Source organism: Budorcas taxicolor, chromosome 2, assembly GCF_023091745.1.
Source record: "Budorcas taxicolor isolate Tak-1 chromosome 2, Takin1.1, whole genome shotgun sequence".
NCBI lineage: Eukaryota > Metazoa > Chordata > Mammalia > Artiodactyla > Bovidae > Budorcas > Budorcas taxicolor.
Genome location: NC_068911.1, coordinates 21727534 through 21750438, shown reverse-complemented (window position 1 = coordinate 21750438; position 22905 = coordinate 21727534). Strand labels below are relative to the sequence as shown.

Below are 22905 nucleotides of genomic sequence, written 5' to 3'. Positions count from 1 at the left end.
TGTTGAGGTATGTTCCTTCTATGCCTGCTTTCTGGAGGGTTTTTTATCATAAATGGATGCTGAATTTTGTCAAAAGCTTTCTCTGCCTCTATTGAGATAATCAAAAGGTTTTTATCTTTTAATTTGTTAATGTGTTGTATCACATTGATTGATTTGCAAATATAGAAGAATCGAAGAATCCTTGCATCCCTGGGATAAAGCCCACTTGATCATGATGTATGATCTTTTAAATAAATTGTTTGATTCTGTTTGCTAGTATTTTGTTGAGGATTTTATAATCTACGTTCATCAGTGATATTGGCCTGTAGTTTTCTTTTTTTGTGGCATCTTTGTCTGGTTTTGGAATTAGGGTGATGGTGGCCTCATAGAATGAGTTTGGCAGTTTACCTTCCTCTGCAATTTTCTGGAAGAGTTTAAGTTGAATAGGTGTTCAATTCAATAGCTCTTCTCTAAATTTTTGGTAGAATTCACCTGTGAAGCCATCTGGTCCTGGGCTTTTGTTTGTTGGAAGATTTTTTATTACAGTTTCGATTTCTGTGCTTGTGATGGGTCTGTTATGATTTTCTATTTCTTCCTGGTTCAGTTTTGGAAGGTTATACTTTTCTAAGAATTCATCCATTTCTTCCAAGTTGTTCATTTTATTGTCATATAGTTGCTGATAGTAGTCTCTTATGATTCTTTGCATTTCTGTGTTATCTGTTGTGATTTCTCCAATTTCATTTCTAATTTTGTTGATTTGATTCTTCTCCCTTTTTTTCTTGATGAGTCTGGCTAATGGTTTGTCTATCTTCTCAAAGAACCAGCTTTTAGTTTTGTTGACTTCTGCTATAGTCTCCTTTGTTTCTTTTTCATTTATTTCTGCCCTAATTTTTATGATTTCTTTCCTTCTATTAGCCCTAGGGTTCTTCATTTCTTCTTTTTCTAGTTGTTTTAGGTGTAAAGCTAGGTTATTTATTTTATTTTTCTCTTGTTTCTTGAGGTAAGCTTGTACTGCTATGAACCCTCCGCTTAGCACTGCTTTTACTGAATCCTATAGGTTTTGAATTGTTGTGTTTTCATTTTCATTTGTTTCTATGCATATTTTGACAGCCACTATGGAGGACAGTGTGGAGATTCCTTAAAAAACTGGAAATAGAACTGCCATACAACCCAGCAATCCCAATGCTGGGCACACACATGGAAGAAACCAGAATTGAAAGACACACGTGTACCCCAATGTTCATCACAGCACTGTTTACAAGAGCTAGGACATGGAAACAACCTAGATGTCCATCAGCAGATGAATGGATAAGAAAGCTGTGGTACATATACACAGTGGAATATTACTCAGCTACTGAAAAGAATGCATTTGAATCAGTTCTAATAAACTAGATGGAACCAGAGCCTACTATACAGAGTGACATAAGTCAGAAAGAAAAACACCAATACAGTACATTAACACATTTATATGGAATTTAGAAAGATAGTAATGAATGACCCTATACGTGACACAGCAAAAGCGACCCAGAGACAAAGAACAGACTTTTGGACTCTGTGGGAGAAGGTGAGGGTGGGATGATTGGAGAGAATAGCATTGAAACATGTATATTACCATATGTGAAACAGACCGCCAGTCCAGGTTCAATGCACGAGGCAGGGCGCTCAGGGCTGGTGCACCTGGCATGACCCTGAGGGATGGGATGGGGAAGGAGGGGGGAGGGGGGTCAGGATGGGGACACATGTACACCCATGGCTGATTCATGTCAATGTATGGCAAAAACCACTACAATACTGTAAAGTAATTAGCCTCCAATTAAAATAAATAAATAAATTTTTTAAAAAAGAAAGAACTATGGTCTTCCTCTGGGGAACGATATCCCTGCCTCCCATTCTCCTAAGATCTAAATGTTTCCAGTGGAACAACTCCACCCGCAGCTCTGGGATGATACTCAGGCCTGGCCAACCAGGGTCTTGAGTCCACATAATCAAAGTAACTGACTCAGAGGTGCCAAAGCTGCATGTGAAACAAGATCAAGATTAATCCTGACACCCCTTCTTGAACTGCCTGAAAGGAGGCCTAGAACTGCAATGGCCACCACCCAAAGAATGTGCCTGCAAGTAAAACCAACACATAGGAAGACAGAGCCAAGAAACGCCAAGAGAGAGACTCTGGGTTCTAAAGACATAGATTGTGCTCCTGAATCAAGCCAGGCCTGCAGCAAGTTTATCCCTGAACTTCTCAGTTCCATAAACCAATACAATCTCTTTTTCCTTTAACACTTTGAAATAGGTTTTCATCACTTGATACCAAGAGAATCTCAAACTGATGCAGGTATCATGTGAATAAAATATTCACGCAGTCCCCAAGTCTCTACCTCACGTACCCAAAGTGTAATAATATATGGTAAATGGGTTACCATTTCACATCAGTAATTGACTTTTAATTATAAACAAACAGTAGAAAAACCTTATGGCACCAACAGGAAGCAACCTGGACACTGACATTAAAAAATAAAGAGTCCCCCAAAATTCACTTATTGTTGCTTCTGCAAATGATTTTGCATGCTATTTAAACATAAGAAAGTACTTTTCACATAGGCTATATGTCATAATTACATGTTAAATAAAATAAATATATAGAAATTATGCTCTTAAATCTCTTCCTAAAATAGTTCCCCCACTATATCAGTCTGCAGAACTTATCCCACCCCACCCCCATTTCTGCCTAGGTGTAAACAGCAAGCACCACCCTTCTAGGCATGTGCTGAGAGCTGTTCTTCACTTCTCCCACTCTCTGATGCTCATTTTTCCTGGAGAAAGAGGATACCTGGTTGAGTGCACAGGCAAATATAAACAGCAGCAAGGATAATATCTAAGCCCTTTGAAATGCAGAGTAGGTAGTAACACTGAAAGAAAGTCACTGTGGATAAGCTAGTCTACTTTTCATTCACAGAACTTCCAAAGCTTCTCCATTTATGCAAGCTCACTTATAATCTCAAGGCAACTATATGAGGTAAGACACTGAAATAAATAAGTTCGTTGAGATCACACAACTAGAAGGGCCCAGATATGTCTTGGCCAGGTTCCTGAGACATCATCTAACTCCTATGACTTGTCCAATTGACAACTGACAGAAACAAGACTTTAAATCTGAGCACCAGTAAAGAATCCTGGGATCTGCATGTCCAGAGCAGAGGCAGCATTCCAAAAGGAGAGTTTCTGGGGAACAGGGGGTACTTGAAACAAAGCATTATCCCCAAGAACCCAATTGGAAAAAAAGAGGGAGTATGGAGAGCTGGAAGGATGAGAAGGGGATAAAAAGGTGATCAGAAATTTCAGGATAAACATGAAGCTGAGCAGGAAAGGGAACGAAATCATAGTACCTGGGCTTGACTCAGCAAAAATTAATAATTTATAAAGTTGTGATAATATAAATATTATTTACTGATTCAATTAAAATAAGGAGACAGGAGGATAATGGGAAAGAGAAAGAGGAGTGGTATGAAAGCTAAATCCTTAGCTGGAACAACAGAAGTCAACAGACAATGGCTAAAATTGAAACATGAAGAAATAAACTAATACATTTATCATGCAGAAAGATAAAGTAAAAGACCACAGAAAAACAGCTCTAAAAGTGGTGGCCTTCTTGGATAAGGACTAGGTAGAGAAAGAAGACGTTACTTTTCCCTTTTAGACCTTTCAGTACTACTTAATTTTTCAGCCCTGTAGGTGATGGAAAAACATTTAACTAAATTCAAGAAAGCAGAAGAGAAAGTGTTAGTCACTCAGTCGTGTCTAACTCTTTGCAACCCTGTGGAGCCTGCCAGGCTCCTCCATCCACGGAATTCTCCAGGCAAGAATACTAAAGTGGGTTGCCATTCCCTTCTCCAGGGGATCTTCCTGACCCAGGGGTTGAAGCCAGGTTTCCGGCCCTGCAGGCACATTCTTTACTGTCCGAGCCACCAGGAAAGCCCAAATTCAAGAAAAAAACCCAACTAACTTATATGTGGGTCTGGGCTTCCAAAATGTATTGACAGTTTAGTTAAATCTGCTGAGCTGCACAGCTTTTTGGAAATGATGCAGCTCTCATTCCAAGAGAGTGTTCAGGAGTTCTTTACTGGCCTCTTAGGAATTATTCCCTTTAGGCTGCTATAAGGGCTACAAGTATTGAATGAGAGGTTCCAGAGAAAGAGGAAGCAATATTCTCTGGAGGCCTCCTCTGGATCAGGAGCTGCACGCCTGTCTTGTTTAATCCTCCCAAGAACATAGTGCGTATTCTACACTCATTTCACTGAGCAGAAGTGGAGGTCTCTGCTAATATGTGGCGGCCCAAAGATTTGAAACTAGGTCTGCCCATCTCCAAATTAAGGAGTTTCTATTGAGGGAATGATTTCATTGCTGCTGACAATTTATTAGTCCTTCCATTCTTGCCACATTCCTCAGCAGACTAATAAATTGTCAGAAGCAATGAAGTCATTCCCTCAATAGAAACTCCTTAATTTGTTCAAGGCAAACTATGCTCTGTCCCCACCTTCCTTTCCAGCCTCACCTTTGACCATTTCCCAATGTTCATCCACTAAAATGGGTTTAATTGTTATTCCCAAAATAGAGCCTGAATTTTCTCCTTTCTATACCATCCAAATATACATTATTCCTTGAGCCCTAAATGCTTTTCCTCACCTATCAAATCCCTATATCCCTGAGAAAAAGCTCATGCTATATTGCTAAAGGGAGCAAAAAAGATACAAAATTGCCTATACTCAATGTATGTACTTTCCTTAAAAGATTTATGTACACAAAGGAAAAAAAAAGTGGAAAAAATACTAATGGTCAAAAAATTTTTAAGTAATAACAGTAAAGGGACCTCCCGAGTGGTCCAGTGGTTAAGACTCTGTGCTTCCACTGTAGGAGGCGAGAGTTTGATCCCTGGTAAGGGAACTAAGATCCCACATGCCACAGGGCACAGCCAAAAAATAAATTAATTAAAAAAAATACTAGCAGTCATCTCTGGGTGGTGAGTTTACTGGTATATCATTTTCTTTTTTACACTTTTCTCCATTTTTTCAAATTTTAATAACTTGCATATGTATTATTTTTTAATCAGAAGCAATTTAAATTTTTTAAAATTCATCCCTTTCAAGGTTCTGTGCATATACTAGCTCTTTCATAAAAGCTTCCTTGATTTTCCTTCATCTTGGGGAGGCCTAAGGCAGTTTTCACATTCCATTATGTAATAAAATTATCTGTGTACTTGTTTTCTCCCAGCCTCACCCTCAACCAAGGTATAAAGTCCTTGAAGGACAGCAGTCTTTTTCATTTTTGTATTTCCTGCCATTCCTCATGTAATTAATATTTTAAACACTATTTACAAGTTAGTAATCCCTCTGAAAACTCCTACTCTGATTATATCAGACGGGAACTAAGCAAACAAACTAAACTCCTAGAACTTCATATATTTAATGGTTTGAGGAATAAGAAAATTATCTGGTAAACACCAGCATTCAACAGATAGCAATGGACTCTATGGGTCTAATATCAAGTACTTTCTTATATTTTTCCCTAAGGGCAGAGGAAGTGCTAAACACAACACTTGGTTCCAGGTCTACTGATGAAAAAACATACAGTTTCAGTGGCCTCCCATGCATGCAGCATCTCTGGCTCCCATCTGCCCCCTTCTGGTCAAAACACAGATGCCACAGCCTTAGAATAAAATGTAAAAAAAAGAATGGGGGAAAAAACCCTGAGCTATCAGGTGCAAAACCTCTTTATACCTGTTCTGTTTTCCTCCATTTCTTGTAAGTCCAATAAACTGCTGAGAAGGAAAAGCTGTAACAGCAACCACTGTGGATATAACTCAGCTAAACTCCAGAGACTAGACAGTAGTTCTCATTGTAATGGGCAGGACTCCATGAGTTTAAAAATACTATGTGCTTTTAAAATGCTTATTATTTTCATAAGATCACGTAGATAAATGAATATCCCTGCCATATGTAAAGTTAGGCTCCAAAAAGTTGCTTCAATTTATGTAATGAATCCACTAGTTTATAAAATGAATGAGGCATGTATACTTGAAGATTGTGGGTATTATGTCGGGGATGTACTAATTTATCAGATTTCCCTCTAAAAACTGTTAGATAAAGAAGCACCTTTGCCTTCTTGGAAAGATAACTGATTAAAGAGCATATTACTTTTGTGACAGAAAAAAACCCTTCCCGATGTTCATCAAAATTAACCACCAAAGAAAAACACAGTTTCATCCATCTCTGTTGACGCCAGGAAAACATCCATACTACACACTTCAGAGAACACCAATCAGATATTCAATCATTTTGGCCAACAAGTGGGTATGCTGGGAAAAACTGGACATTAGCATGGAGCACCAGGGGCCAAGGAGGCCTGGGCAGGCAGGAGAGGGTCTGCTTCCACCCCAGCTCGGCCGTGGGACAACTGCAGGACCCATTTCCCCCTTCTGAATCAGCATCCTGCCTACAAACAGCAGAATCTAGAATCAAGCCTGATTCAAATTTGTGAATGAAAGCTGTCAAATACAGCTTACTCCAAAACCAAAGCCTGTGATCCTGATCCACAGGGCATTCTTCAAACCTGATTCCAGCACCAAGTAGCCAATTCACACAGAAGGAAAGGAAAAAAACTTAAAATTCATGGAGCCCCAGTCCCCACTCCTACTTCCCTAATCCCCTATCAAATGGATGCATATCCCAACCACACAAGTGAGCTCCGTGGTCTACACCTGCACCAAATTCACTAGAAAACGTGAGGAATAAAACTGCCAGATGGTGATTTTCCAAAGGTCCAGCTCTCGTCCTGTAATCATGCTAATGAAGAGAAGATGCAAAATAAAGAATTGAGAAATGGGGAGGACGTGGAATGAAGAGGCTGGAGAAGAGTCCTGAATCCATTCTCTTTGGGCACATCAGAGAATGTAGCCTTTAAATCAAGGGCAAGAGGAAAGCTTTCAATTAAGTCCAGGTAAACAAGCAGGCTTGATCCTGGGAAGAAAAGCTATGACAAACCTAGACAGTGTATTAAAAAGCAGAGACATCACTTTGCCAACAAAGGTCCACCTAGTCAAACCTATGGTTTTTTCCAGTAATTATGCACAGATGTGAGAGTTGGACAATAATGAAGGCTGAATGCCAAAGAACGGATGCTTTTGAACTGTGGTGCCCTAAAAGACTCTTGAGAGTCGCTTGGACTCCGAGATCAAACTAGTCAATCCCAAAGGAAATTAACCCTGAATATTCATTGGAAGGATTGATACTGAAGCTGAAGTTCCAATACTTTGGCCACCTGCTGCAAACAGCTGACTCACTGGAAAAGACCCTGATGCTGGGAAAGACTGAGGGCAGAAGGAGAAGGGTATCACAGAGGATGAGATGGCTGGATGGCATCACCGACTCAATGGACATGAGTTTAAACAAACTCTGGGAGATAGTGAAGGACAGGGAAGCCTGGTGTACTATAGTCCATAGGGTTGCAAAGAGCTGGACACAACTAAGCGACCAAACAATAGCAAAACACGGAGGGGTTTCCATGGAGATCCCATGCTCATTATTTTTCAGTAAAACAGTGGACCCAGAAAAAAAGCACCCACATACAAATATGAATAAATAGAAATAAATACAAACAAAAAAAATTCTACCATGTGACCTTTGCAAAAGCACCACAGGGGGTAAAAAAAAGAAAAGGAACAGAGCTTGCAGAAGGTGCATTCAGAGAGCACATTAAGACAACAAGAGAGAAGATAATAAAGAAGCAGGGACTTAAACAAACATCACAGGCCAGTTAGACCTAACAAACAATACATCCAACAATGGCAGAATACACATTCTGAAGTACTCATAAAACACTCTCCAGGACAGACCATATCATAGGCCACAAAACAAGTCTTGCTAAATTTCTAAAGACTACAGTCATATAAATCATATAGTATCTTTTCCGATCACCATGGAATAAAACTGAAAATCAACTAAAAAAAAGAAAACTGAAAAATTCACAAATAATGTGGACTCCAAAACAACAAATGAGTCAAAAAGATACCACAAGAGAAATTTTAAAAATGACAAATGAAAACAAAAACCTAACAGACCAGAACTTACGAGATGCCACAAAAGCAATCCTAAGAGCTAGTTTATAGCTGTACATGCTTACGTTAAAAAAGAAGAAAGCTCTCAAATCAACAACCTAAATTCTACATCTTACAAAAGTAGGGGGAAGAAAGCGAAACCCAAAGTTAGTAAAAGGGAAGCAATAATAAAGAGCAAAAATAAGTAAAACAGAGAATATCAGAAACAAAACATTAGAATCAACAAAACGAAGGGTTGAAAAAAGTCTTTGAAAAAGTGAACAAAATTGACATACCTTTACTTAGGTTCACCAAGGAAAAGGAAGAGGACTCAAATAAATAATATCAGAAATGAAAGGGAGGACATCACTACCAATTTTACTAAAGGTAACAGAATTATGAGAAAGTACTATGGATAATTATATGCTAACAAATTGGATACACTAGGTAAAATGAACAAGTTGTTAGAAATATTCAGTGTACCAAGACTAAATCACGAAGAAACAGAAACTCTGAATGGACATAAAACTATTTATTGAATCTGTAATCAAAAACCTCTCAACAAAGAAAAGTATATCAGATGGCTTCAGTGATTAATTAAGGATTAATACTTGGACTTCCCTGATGGCCCAGTGATTAAGAGTTCACCTGCAAATGCTGGAGACACAAGTTCAATCTCCGGTCCAGGAAGATTCCACATGCCTCAGGGCAACTAAACCCGGTACCGCAACTACTGAAGTCCACATATCTAGAGCCGATGCTCTGCAAACAAGAGAAGCCACCTCAGTGAGAAAGCCCACACCACAACTAGAGAAAGCCCATGTGCAGCAACAAAGACCCAGCACAAAAGGAAAAAAAAAGTTTAATTAATACTAATACTTCTCAAACTCTCCTCCAAACTGAAGAGTGCTGAAGACTTCCCGCCTATTCTATGAGGTCAGCATTACCTTAATTCCAAAGCCAACAAAGACACTGCAAGAAAAGAAACCTACAGATCAATATCCCTGATAAATATAGATGCAAAAATCATCAACAAAATACCAGCAAGCCAAATTCAACAGCATATTAAAAGGATCATATACCTTGACCACGTGGGATTTACTCTGGGATGCAAAGAAGGCTCAACACATGAAAATCAATAAATGTAACACACCACATTAACAAACGGAAAATGTTCACATGATCATTTCAACTGATGCAAAAAAGCCATGTGATAAAATGTAAGACTTTTTCATGATTAAAAACACTCAAAAAAACTAGGAATAGAAGCAAACAACCTCAACATAATAAAGGTCATATATGAAAAGCCCCCAACTAACATGATACTTGATATGAAAGACCATTTCAAACTTTTCCTCTGAGATCAGGAATAAGACAAGGATGCCCACTTTTGCAACTTCTATTCAATTCAGTACTGGAAGTTACAGTCAGAACAATTATGTAAGACGAAGATATAAAAAGCATCCAAAAGGGAAGGAAGAAGTAAAAATATCTTTGTTTGCAGATAATATGATCTCATATATAGAAAGTGCTAAAGATTACACACACACACACACACAAACTGTTAGAACTATTAAGTTAATGCAGCAGGATACAAAATCAACACACTAAAACTCACCTGCATTTCTATACAGTAACAATGAACAATCTTGTACACTGAAAGTCAAAAAACACCACTGAAAGAAATTTTAAAATATATAAATAAATGAAAAGGTATACTGCGCTCATGAATTAGAAAATTTCCAACGGGAGAAGGTGAGGGTAAGACGCATGGAGAAAGCAGCATTAACACATATCCACTATCATGTGTGAAACAGATGGCTAGTGGGAAGTTGCTAAATAACACAGGAAGCCCAGCCTAGCGCTCTGTGACGACCTAGAGGGCGGGACGGGGGGAAGGAAGGGAGGGAGATATATATATCTCTGATTATGACTGATATATAAAATTAAAATTATGACTGATTCATGTTGTACAGCAGAAACCAACACAAAATTGTAAAGCAATTTTCCACCAATTAAAAAATTAATAAAAATGTTTTAAAAGATGATAATACTACCCAAATCACCTGCAGATTCAAAGTTATCCCTTCCAAAACTGTGTTCAAAGGTATTCTCTGGAAAAACAGAAAAAATTCACCCTAAAATTCATATGGAATTTCAAGGGACCTCCAAAAAGTCAAAACAATCTTGAAAAAGAAGGACAACATTGGTGGGTTCACAATCCATGATTTCAAAAGTTACCACAAAGCTACAATAATCAAAGCAATGTGGTACTGGCATAAGGACTAAGATATGCCTCTGTATATAGAGAGAATAGAGAGCCCAGAAATAAACCTTCACACACATGGTCAAAAGATTTTCAACAAAGAAGTCATGATCATTCACTGGGGGAAAGAAGAGTCCTTTAACAACTACGCTCAGAAACAACGATGCTCAGAAAACAGGATGTCCACATGCAAAAGAAAGAAATTGGACGCTTACCTTGTACCATATATAAAAATTAACTTATAATGTATCAAAGACCTAAATGTAAGAGCTAAAACTATAAAACTCTTAGAAAAAAAAATATATATAGGGGGAAAGCCTCATGACCTTGGATTTAAATTTGAAATTTTTAAAAAAATGTATTTTTTAAAGAGAGTACATTTTGAACTTCCCTGGTGGTCCAGTAGTTAAGAATTGACCTGTCAATGCAGGGGACACTTGTTCAATCCCTGTTCCAGGAAGATTCCACGTGCCACTAGGCAACTAAGTCCATATGCCACAAGTACTGAGCCCTAGTGCCTAGAGCCTGTATTTGCAACAAGAGAAGCCATCGCAATGAGAAGTCTGCAGAGTGCAGTAAAGGGTAGACCCCACTCACCACAACTAGAGAAAGCCCACATGCAGCAATGATGACCCAGTGCAGCCAAAAATTAAATAAAGCTTAAAAAAAAAAGCAAACAGAACAAATATATCAGAACTATTTATGGTTTCATTTCATCATTGAAAATGTACCATCATATACATAAAACTTCCCTGGTGGCTCAGATGGTAAAGAGTCTGCCTGCAGTGCGGGAGACCAAGGTTTGATCCCTGGGTGGGGAAGATGCCCTGGAGAAGACAATGGCAACCCACTCCAGTATTCTTGCCTGGAAAATCCCATGGATGGAGGAGCCTGGCAAGCTACAGTCCATGGGGTCACAAAGAGTCGGATACGACTGAGAGACTTCACATACATAAAACTGGTGCTACATCTCAGGAGTCAAAAGAAGAAAGCATTTTCAGAGCAGGAGGGAGTAGAAAACATCATTAAGTGTTGTTGACAATGAGAAACAGAAAAGTATAAAATGGTATTAGGCTTTCAGGTTTGCTGATGACATGGTTGTTGGTGACCTTCAACAGAACAGGTTTAGGAGAACACTAACCCCAGAGCAGAAGGGCTTGCGTGATGTATGACCAAGAGTGCAGGAAGCAGTGCAGTGGATAGAGACTACATTCTGCCAATATATCAATAAACAGATGCTCAGGTAAGAACAGCAGAACCCTGTGTGGAACAACAGATTGGTTCAAGCTTGAGAAAGGAGTATGACAGGGCTGTCTGCTGTCACCCTGTTTGTTTAACCTATATGCTGAGCACATCATGAGAAATGCCCAGCTGGATGAGTTACAAAGCTGGAATCAGGATAGGCAGGAGAAACATCAACAACTTCAGACATGCAGACAATACTACTATAATGGCAGAAAGCGAAGAGGAAACTAAAGAACCTCTCAATGAGGGTATAGAAAGAGAGTGAAAGAGCAGGCTTAAGACTAAATATTAAAAAAACTAAGATCATGGCATCCAACCCCATTACTACATGGCAAATAGAAGGGGAAAAGGTGGAAGTAGTGACAGATTTCCTCTTCTTGGGCTCTAAAATCACTGCGAACGGTGACTTTAACCATGAAATCAGAAGACAACTGCTTCTTGGCAGGAAAGCTATGACAAACCTAGAGAGTGTGTTGAAAAGCAGAGACATTACTCTGCCAACAAAGGTATTACAGTCAAAGCTATGGTCTTCCCAGTGATCATGTACAGTTGTAAGAGCTGGACTGTAGAGAAGGCAGAACACCAAAGAACTGATGCTTTCGAACTGGTGGTGCTGGAGAAGAATCCTGAAAGTCCCTTGCACAGCAAGGAGGTCAAACCAGTCAATCTTAAAGGAGATCAACCCTGAATATTCACTGGAAGGACTAATGCTGAAGGTGAAGCTCCAGTATTTTGGTCATCTGATGTGAACAGACGACTCATGGGAAAAGTCCCTGAAGCTGGGAAAGATCAAAGGCAGAAGAGGGCATCAGAGGATGAGATCACCGATGCAATGAACATGAACTTGGGCAAGCTCCAGGAGATGGTGAGGGACAGGGAGGTCTGGCGTACTGTGGTCCATGGGGTCGCAAAGAGTCGAACACAACTGGGAGACTGAACACCAACAACAAGGTAAGAAAGCAGCTTTACTGCGGCTGCTGCTTCCTGTTTAACCAATAGTTCTCTGGATGAAATGGAGAGGGAGAGCTAGGTAAACTTATGTGTTGAAAAAAGTCACTGGAAAATAACATAGCATTATAATGGTCTTGATCAGGCTCAAAACTCAAGATTTGTACATTTTTCTAAATGGCTTAATATGTGTACATTTTTCTAAATGGTCTCCCTGGTGGCTCAGGTGGTAAGGAATCCACCTGCAATGTAAGAGACCCAGGTTCGATCCCTGGGTCAGGAAGATCCCCTGGAGAAGGGGATGACTACTCACTCCAGTATTCTTGCCTGGAGAACTCCATGGACAGAGGAGCCTGGTGGGGTACAGACCATGGGGTCACAAACAGCCAGATGTGACTGAGCAACTAACACTAAATGTAAATTTCACCTCACAAAAAGAAAGGCTCCTAAACTAACCCTGAACTCTAGCTATTACATGAATGCTGAAGTGTTTAGCAGTGAAGCGTACCGATGTCTGCAGCTTACTTTGACTTGCATGATAAAAATAAGACAGATGGATACAGAGGTGGGTAGGTGAACAGATATGTGATAAAGCAAATGTGGCGAATGCTAACGCTAGGATCTAGATGAGACGCTCACTGGTGCGTTTCTACAGCCTGTCTGCATTTTGAAAAAGTTCATATAGAATGTTGAAGAAAAGGCAACCACCATGAAGGTACAGACTGACTTCCAATCTACATAATTTAATCAAAATTAAGACATTCTCAAGACTGAAGACGTGGAAAGCCTTAACTGTTTAAAGAGGTATACAGAGAGATGGGAAGCAGCCAGCACTCACCTATAGACTGAGATGTGAATGCTGCTACAATCTGGGGGCTGGCCAAGGCCTCCAGCCGGTTCTTCAACGCCTCCAAGTGAACACATTTTTCTGAGTAGTCTGGTGTATCAACGAGCATCATTAGGCTGTTCTGCATACCTGTGAGCTTGGCTGAAATCACAGCTATGTCCTATAAGAAGACCAGAAGAGAGAATATTTATGTTAAGACTCTCCAATTAAGAGAACATGGCTCATAAACACTTCATGTTCAGTATTACTAGTCTTCAAATAAAAGCAAATTAAAACAAGGAAGTGCCATTTTCCTCCTAACAAACTGGAAAAACTTCTGAAAAATTATAACAGCTATCTTTGGGAAGGGTGCAAAGAAAGTTTATCTAAATTTATTATATTTTTTCTGGGGGGGAAATTAGCAATATGCATCAAGAGCCTTAAAAATATTTACATCCTTAGAACTTGGTATTTTCTGTTCTAGAACTCTAAGGAAAAAAATCAGAGGGACAAAGAAATATTAATGCATTAAAATTGATTAATGTGATTTTAGTATTGTAATGACAAAGACCTGGAAGGAACCTAAATCTTCCATAGTAACAAATAAAATATAGATTAGGAGACTCATAATGGCATGTGAAATATTGTACAGTTGTTAAAAATCACGTTTGGGGTTTTCCTTGCTGGCTCAGTGGTAAAGAATCCACCTGCCAATGCAGGAGACAAGGGTCCGATTTCCGGTCTGGGAGTCCCACACGCCACAGAGAAGCTTGGCCCAGGCGCCACAACTGCCGAGCCAGCGCTCTAGAGCCCAGGAGACACAACTACTGAAGCGTGAATATCCTCGAGCCCGTGCTCCGCAGCAAGAGAAGCCACTGCAATGAGAAGCCCATGCACCGCACCTAGAGAGGAGGCCCTGCTCCTCGCAACCAGGGAAAAGTCCCAGCAGCAGCAAGACCCAGCACAGCCAAAAGTACGTAAATAGATTTAAATGTTTTTAAAAAGCACGTTTTGAAAAGTATTAATTACACAGCACAGTCTCTACAACTTATCATTAGGTGAAATAAATCACAAAAAGGACACACAAACACTAGAATATACAGAGACATGTATACACTGAGTTGGCCAAAAAGTGCATTTGGGTTATTCCATAATATCCTAATAATATCCCATAATATCTTATGGGAAACCCAAATGAACTTTCTGGCCAACCCAACATATGCCTACAATATATGCATCCATATAAGATAATACAAAAGTATAAATTTTTACAAAAACCTAGAAAAATACCTAACAGACATAAAAAAAAAATACTATTAGGGCACAGGAATAGGATCATTTTGTTTTCTTCCTTGCATTTTTCTCAATTTTCCAAATCTTGTAAGACACACATAAGTTATGTTTATAAATAGAAAAAACTAAATGCTATTTAAAGAAAGAATGAAGAGAGTAAGGAAATGTATTTCATTGCAGTATTTGCAGGTGCCCACGATGCCTCAGATACTGTCTTAAAGATAGTTGAGACAAAAAGATGATGAAGGCCACAGTGCATGAATGACTTGGGGGAGAAAGATTATGAGACACTTTAAGAGGATGGCTTATGGGCTTCCCTGGTGGTGCTGTGGTTAAGACCCCATACTTCCAAAGCAGGGGGTGCAGGTCTGACCCTTGGTCAGGGAACTAAGACCGCACATCACACGTGGGGTGGCCACTAGATAAAATAAAGAGAAGTTGGCTCAAGGGTCACAGGAGCAGAGGGGAGGGGGCCATGAGTTCCACGCACTGGAGAGGCCAGGAGCCAGCAAGGAGAGATGTAAAAGGAAGAGACACTCAACTGCCTCGAGGGACAAGCGGAGGCTACTGTCCTATCAAGAAAAGTAGGGGGGACAGCTCAGGCAGGGAACAGGGAACAGGCATGAAAGGGACGGGGTGTTCTCAGTCTGGAGCAGGCAGAGGCTGAAATCACACAGAGGGAGTGGCTGGAGGAACAGCTGTAAACACAGGCTGCCCAGAGCGTTGTGCGGAAGGACAGGTTGTGGCTTGTGTAAGGAGCATAGAATTTATCAGATGGAAAATGGGAAGCTGGTAGAGGTTAAGATGGGGTTGGGTTGGGAGTGTGAGGGACAGGGAAATGCCACATGCCAATCTGTGCTTTAGGAGATGCCCTGGACACGTGGTGGGTGGGGATAACCTGGGATCGGGGAGGGCCTTGATGGCAAGGAGGCGAGTGGACGGTTGCTGAAACGGTCTAGGAGCAAAATGACTACAAAGCCAGCTTAGGGGGCGGCAGAGGGACAGAAAGAACAGACAACAGAAGAGAAAGAGGGGAGGGGCAGGGAGAAGGGGGCACTGAAGGGCCGCTGAGGTTTCCAGGTAGGTAAACCTATACGGAAAAGGACGCATTAACCCAAGAGAGGGGGCAGGGGAGCAAATGGAGAGTGGCTTTGGTCAGAAATAGTTAATTCTGTTTTTTATGAGCCTGGAAGAGTTCAGCTAGATGCTTTGGATCTTGTAGGCAGTGATTTCTGAATATCAAGAGGGTCGGGAAAAGAAAAAACAAGATGTAACTTTTAGCTTTGTTGCTGCTGTGCAGTTGCTAAATCCTGTCTGACTCTTTGCAACTTCGTGGACTGTAGTCCACCAGGCTCCTCTGTCCATGGAATTCTCCAGGCAAGAATCCTGGAGTGGGTTGCCATTCCCTTCTCCAGGGGATCTTCCTAACCCAGGGATCGAACCCAAGTCTCCTGCTTGGCAGGCAGATTCTTTACCATCTGAGCCACCAGGGAAGCCTAACAACAACAAACCAATCCACCATCCCCTAAACAAGAAACCTACCTGAGTCTTAAAAGTTTCCTCGATATCAGCACTCAACGTGCTCCATTTGTCAGCTTCTTGAAGAGATTCTGCAGCAAGCTGCATTCTGGACTTGACCTGGTCGATTTCTACCAACACCTAGAAGAGAAATGAGGGTCTCAGACACTAAGGAAGCGGCAGTTCCATTTGCTCTGCCTTCCGCAAGTAACTCGAAACATAAGTATCATGATATGGTCCTGCCTTAGGAAACTCTGTACCTGGCACAACACTGATCACATGGTTAAACGTTCAGTGATGCTGAAGAGATGAATAAGCTAAAAGTACTAAACAAAAGAGTAGTTTGAATGTTTGGCAGAATTCTGAGGGGTGGCCTCCTGCTGGGAAGGCAAACATCTTCCAAAAACAAGAGTCAACAATTAGGAACCAAAATACCTGCATCGATTGAGATGTGTCCTGTTCAAACTTTTTAATGTCCTCCTTGACAAGAATCATTTGTTCTTTCAGAAAAGACGCCTCCTGTTTAAGGGCTTCGACATCACGGAGCACTTTGGGCATGTTCTGGAGGGCCTGGTGACTTGTTTCTGCAGCAAGAACCCAAGAACCAAAGGTGAACACTGGACCACTCACCAGTGAACAATATGAATAAATCAGATGACAGGAAGCAAATCTTCCCTAAGGATCTATGAGCCATGCAGATTCCTGAGCCTGTGTTGGGTGGGGCGGGGGCGCGGAGGGTGGGGGAGCTGGTCTCTGCTGGGACCCTGTCTTCCCCAGGATGATGGTGAAAGCCATGATAAACCATCAACCTGACCCACCACCATTGAGCTGAAGCGCAACTTCTTTTTTTTTTTTGGTTGTGCCACGCTGCTTGCAGGATCCCCGACGAACCCAGGCCCCCCTAGTAGTGAAAGCAAAGAGTCCTAACCACTGGACAGGCAGGGAATTCACATGAAACTCCCTTTTCCAGGAAGGAGAAGGGAGGAATCTGACACTGGTGAATGCCAGCGCTGCACCCCAAGCTTTCCATACATCACTTAACATACACAGCAGTCACTAGCAGCTGCCTCTTACAGATGAGAAAACTAACGCTCAGAAAGGTTAAGTAAGCTGCCCAAGATTTCACAGAGCTGAAGCCAAGGAGTGTCTGGACCCAACCTCTGCTTCCATGGTCTTTTCAAAATGCAGTCCACAGACCACTGGTATCAGCTGGAATGCAGTTAAAATGCAGGTCCCCAGGTCACCTGCCAGAGATGCTTATTTAGGAATCCTGGTAGGAGATCAAGGAACTTGTATTTCTTTTTTTTAACAGACATCCTAAGTGTAGAATAAAATCTGAAAATCCTTGCAGATCAGGAGGTGTTATCTGAAAAAGGCATAATCCTTTTGTCCTTTAAAGAGCAATTCACTGGGGAATCAACCAAAGAAGTTCAGAGCCTTCTGCTCCTGGTACCAGTACATTGAATGGAACTTTAACATCGAAAACACACTTCAAGAATCTGTTCACCCTGCTCTACCATAAAACAACATTCTGTCTCCAGCACTGACCTAAAGTAAAGTTTTATGACTAACGAAACAAAGGCAGAACACACAAAGATTTCTTCAAAGCACAGAGGCTTCCTGATTTTTAACAGGCTGTTATGGCCCTGGCCCGGCCCCTTGCCTGCTAAACCTCAGAGTCACTCTTCAGGTCTGGTTGGTTCCTTGTGAACTTCTTCACCCCCCTGCCCCCCGCCCCGCTTCACAGCACCCTCAAATTTAGTTCTTTCTAGAATCTATTTTAAAACTGTCACCTCGCGTGGATGCCTCTGGAAGGGTAAGGGCCAAATCTCCATCAGAGGGGGGACTAGGGGACCGCCTAAGGTGATGGGGGGTGAGTTGTATTAGCCGTACACACCTGTCAAAACCCGTCAAATGGATCAGATAAGGTCCCTCCATCCCACCTTACATAAATTTTACCTAGTGAAAAACAAGAGCTATAAACAAGAACTGAACTCTATAATGTTTAGGGTTCTAAATGAAATGTTTAAAGGGCAAAGTCTACTGTTATCTGCGATTTATTTTTAAACACATCAAAAATTAAGATGGATGGATGGATAGAGGGATGGACAGACTTGCCATAAAGCAAGACTAGCCACTGCTTGCTGCAGAATCTAGGCAATGGCTGCTTGGAATTTCACTACAAATTCCCGCAGCATTGTGGCACGTTTGGCACCCCCATTCACGGTTGCTCAGAACAAAGATCTGCCATCATTCTTGATTTCCTCCCCTTATCCCTCATTCCAATCCATCAGCAAATTCTCCCCTTTCTCCTGAGAATATCTTAAAGCTACGCTTCTCTCCCCATCTCTACTGCCAGAAACCCAAGTGAAGCCACGGTCACCTCTCTTCTGGACTAGAGCAATGGTCTCCTGAATGGTGACTTAAATCATCTCATTGTCCTGCTTAAAAATCCTTCAGTACCTTCCCACTACACACATTTTAAATCAAATCCAGACTCTTTAATGTGACAGTAAAATCCCTCCCTGCATGACCTGGACCCTGCCAACATTTCCAACCTAAGAACGGATCTTGTTTAACACTGCATCTCTGGACCCTGAAGAAGTTTGAGCCCAAAAAATATTTGCTGACTGAATGAATAATGAATCAATCCATCCTATTAGGGATCCTCAACAACTCCAGTTTCAACCTATGCAGTAACTTCTTCTCACCACAGACTTGGGACCTTGTCTCACTGTCCCTAAAAATAAAGCTTTAAACCTTCTATGGCTTCTCACTACCTACAGAAGCGGTCCCCAACATTTTTGGCACCAGGGACCAAAATTTCCATGGACCTGGGAAGCTGGAAAGGGGAGGGGCAGGGGATGGTTTTGGGATGATTCAAGAGCATTGAATTTATTGAGTTCCTTGAGCAAGAAGTGGAGCTTCCTACAAAAGTGAGCAATGGGAGGTGGCTGTAAATTACAGAAGAAACTTCCCTCTCTTGCCCATCGTTCACCTACTGTGGCCTGGTTCCTAATGGTTCCCAGGGCTTGGGAACCCCTGCCTTATAGGATGAAAATCAAAACTTTAGGATGGCCAGAAAAGCCTTTCACAGTCTGATCCTAATCTACTTTTCTACCTTATTTCCAGCAGAAATTCCCCCTCATGGAAGTGTAATCCTCCAATAATAATAAGGACTAATATGTATTGATGCTATTGATGAAGCTCTATTTGAACTTCTCACTTTTCTTCTGGACTGGGTAGGTCTCTTTATACCCACCTACCTCTACAAGTGTTCCCTCTCCCTTTAATACCAGAAAGGTAGTAAAGTATAATGGATAAGAGCCTGGGATCTGGGACCAGCCACTTGGGTTCAAATCCAGTCTCCCCATTCATTAGCAACACAATGCTGGGCAAGTTACTACCTTTGGCTGCAGTTTCTACAACTATAAAGTGGGAATAATAACTGTGCCTACCTCTAAGGATTACTGCCATGTTTAAATAAGATAATTATGCTGAGGGAGGGGGCGGCACTATTAACATTTTCTCCAGGACACTTCTTCATTGCACAGGGCTGTCCCAAGAACTGTAGGACATTAAGTCTGGGAGCCTCTATGATATGTCCCTCTCCTCCCCAACAAGCTGAAGCTTTTTAAAAACAGCTTTATTGATGAATAATTTACCTGGCATACAATTCACTCACTTCAAATATACAACTCAATGATTTTTAGCAAATTTAACAAGCTGTGTTATCTCCACAAGAACACTGATATCAACCAAAAAATTCCTTCCTGCCACTTTGCACTTAATCTCTGCTTCCACCCCAAGCCCTGGGAAACCACTAATCTGCTTTCTATCTCTAAAAATTTACCTTTTCTGGACATTTCAGATACATGAAATTATGCATTATGTAGTCTTCTGCATCTTGCTTCTTTCACCAAGGATAAAGCTTGTTCCCTTATGTTGCTGAGTTGTATTCCATATTTTGTTTATCCACTCACCAGCTGATGGATATTTATGCTGTGTCTATGATAGCATAAGGCTATCCAAGGCAAAACCCTGGTGGTTCAGTTGCTAAGACTCTGTGCTCCCAATGCACAGGGCCCAGGTTCAATCCCTGGTCAGGCAACTAGATCCTGCACGCTGCAACAGAGTTTGAATGCCACAGCTAAAGATCCCACAGGGCCTAATGAAGACTGAAGACCCCTCATGCCACAGCTAAACACCCGGTGCAGCCAAATAAAGTAATTAAATGATTTGTTTTAAAAAGACCATGGATTACTAAGTATTAAGTAGCTCTTTTTACAAAAGTACATACAAAGCCCTTAAAACAGTGCCTGACGTATACCAAGGACTCAGATATTTGCCATCGTATCATTATTATTAAAATCCTCCCTGAACTTCCCTGTAGCTCATACAGTAAAGAATCTGCTTGCAAGGCAGACCTGGCTTTGATCCCTGGGTCAGGAAGATCCTCTGGAGAAAGGAATGGCAACCCACTCCAGTATTCTTCCCTGGAGAATCCCATGGACAGAGGAGCCTGGTGGGCGATAACAGTCCATGGGCTCGCAAAGAGTCAGACACGGCTGAGAGACTAAACACAATGCCCTCCTCATCTTTGCCCTGTGAAGCTTTCATTCAAGGCCTAACACAGGGAAAGCCCTTTATGAACCTCCCAGACAAGAGACAACTGCTGCCTTCATCTAACTCTCAGCTTCCAGTTCTGTTCTCAGTAAATCTACCCTTCATTGTAATTAAATTGTTCACCTGTCTTCCCCACAAGGCAGCAAACTCCAGAAAGATAAACTTTTCACCCCCGGTGCTCATTTCTTGACAGGTGCATGGTAGATACATTAAATTATTATTAACTCTGGTGTGTATTTTTTTAATAATTCACTATTCTGGTTAGTTAATTTGATACTTTAAAGTCTCCCATTAGGACTTCCCTGGTGGTCCAGTAGTTAAGAATCCACCTGCCAATGCACAGGACACTGGTTCAATCCCTGGTCCAGGAAAATCCCCACAGGCTGCAGAGCAACTCAGCTCGTATGTCACAACCACTGAGCCCATGAATCCTAGATCCTGTGCTCTAAAGCAAGAGAAATACCACAATGAGACCACGAACAGCAACTAGAGAGTAGCCCTCCACTCTCTACAACTAGAGAAAGTCCAAGTGCAGCAATAAAGATCCAGCACAGACAAACGTGGGGAATAAAAAGTCTCCAATCAAGACAGCCCATCTTCCTCACTGACACAGAGATCCACTATAAGAGGGGTGTGGGGGAAGGATGGAGTGGGAGTCTTAAGTTAGCAGACGCGGACAATTATATATAGAATGGATAAACAAGCTCCTACTTGGTGTACAGCACAGGAAATGATCTATATTCAATATGCTGTGACAAACCACAATGGAAAAGAATGTGGTAAAGAATGTATATATGTAAGTACATACAGTCAGTCAGTCAGTCCAGTCGCTTAGTCGTGTCCAACTCTTTGCAACCCCATTGATTGCAATAAGCCAGGCCTCCCTGTCTATCACCAACTCCTGGAGTTTACTCTAACTCATGTCCACTGAGTCGGTGATGCCATCCAACCATCTCATCCTCTGTCGCCCCCTTCTCCTCCCGCCTTCATTCTTTCCCAGCATCAGGGTCTTTTCAAACGAGTCAGCTCTTCGCATCAGGTGGCCAAAGGATTGGGAGTTTCAACTTACTGAATACATATATATAACATATATAACTGAATCACTTTACTGTACAGTAGAAATTAACCCAACATTGTAAATCAACTACAGGTAACAAGATCTTTTTTTTTAATCCATTAAAACAATGTCTTCCCTATTTGTGTTTTTCCTATACATCTTCTATACGCTTTTTGCCAAATGTAAGAATCTGTTGACTAATTATTTCATGTTCTTAAAATTCACTCCAGTAAGTTTTAAACCGCCGGAAGTGGAAAGCAAGATCCCAAATCTGCAAGTGTTGCAGAGAGACGAGCAGCGGGCTGAGACCTGGATGTCCCCACGAGGACTGCGCGGGAACCGGACCCGCGCTCGCTCGCTCTCCACGCGAGGCGCTGACATTTACTGCCCACTACGTGCGGACCCCGGGCCCGTCTGGGAGCTCTGCCCGGCCGCTCACCCTCCACGGCGTGGTTCACCTCTTGGATGAACAGCTGCAGCTTCATCACCAGGGTGGCTGCGTGGCTGTCCGCCTTCCCGGCCGCCGCCTCCTTGGGGCCAGCCCTGAAGGCCGCATTGATCCACTCCTTCACGTCGAAGTCTTCCGCCAGGAACTTGGAGAAGTCCATGGCTGCACCGTCGCAGCTCGGCGTCCAAGCCTGAAGACCTGGCTCCGGACGGCCACTCGGCTGCAGAAGCGGGTGGCCCTGCGAGAGCGCCCGCGGCAGCCTGGGAAGCAGCGGCCGGGGATCGACAGCGCCGGAGACAGACCCCTCCACAGCCCCTGGGTCAGCGCGCTGATGTGTACGCCCGGGATTGACCCTCGCCGCGCGCCGTACTTCTTCCGGAAGTAGGTAGCCGTTACTATAGTGATTGCAGGCATTCCGGGAAACGCGGCGAGCTGAGAGCGTTCAACAGAAGGAGCGTCGCTTTTCCTCTGCTAATTTAAATGCCGGCTGGGCGCTTAAATACGTGCTTACTCTAAAGCCCTTACTTTTATTAGCACACTTAGTCCTCACAATCCTTTCAGTGCTATTGTTCTCCCCCAACTTAAAGTGGAAGAGCTGAGGCAGTTTAAGCAA

The 22905-nt window shown here is 41.9% G+C and overlaps 1 protein-coding gene across 1 annotated transcript in view; it reads right to left on the bottom strand.

Moving 5' to 3' along the window:
• COG7 (component of oligomeric golgi complex 7) overlaps positions 1 to 22619 on the bottom strand; it is an 88498-nt gene extending 65879 nt beyond the window's left edge. The window contains exons 1-4 of the mRNA XM_052663529.1: positions 22284 to 22619; positions 16597 to 16745; positions 16186 to 16302; positions 13363 to 13531 (exon numbers count right to left, since the gene is read on the bottom strand). Coding sequence (XP_052519489.1) covers positions 13363 to 13531; positions 16186 to 16302; positions 16597 to 16745; positions 22284 to 22452 — 604 coding nt within the window. The 5' untranslated portion in view covers positions 22453 to 22619. The remainder of the gene's footprint in view (positions 1 to 13362; positions 13532 to 16185; positions 16303 to 16596; positions 16746 to 22283) is intronic.
• Positions 22620 to 22905: the final 286 nt, after the last annotated feature.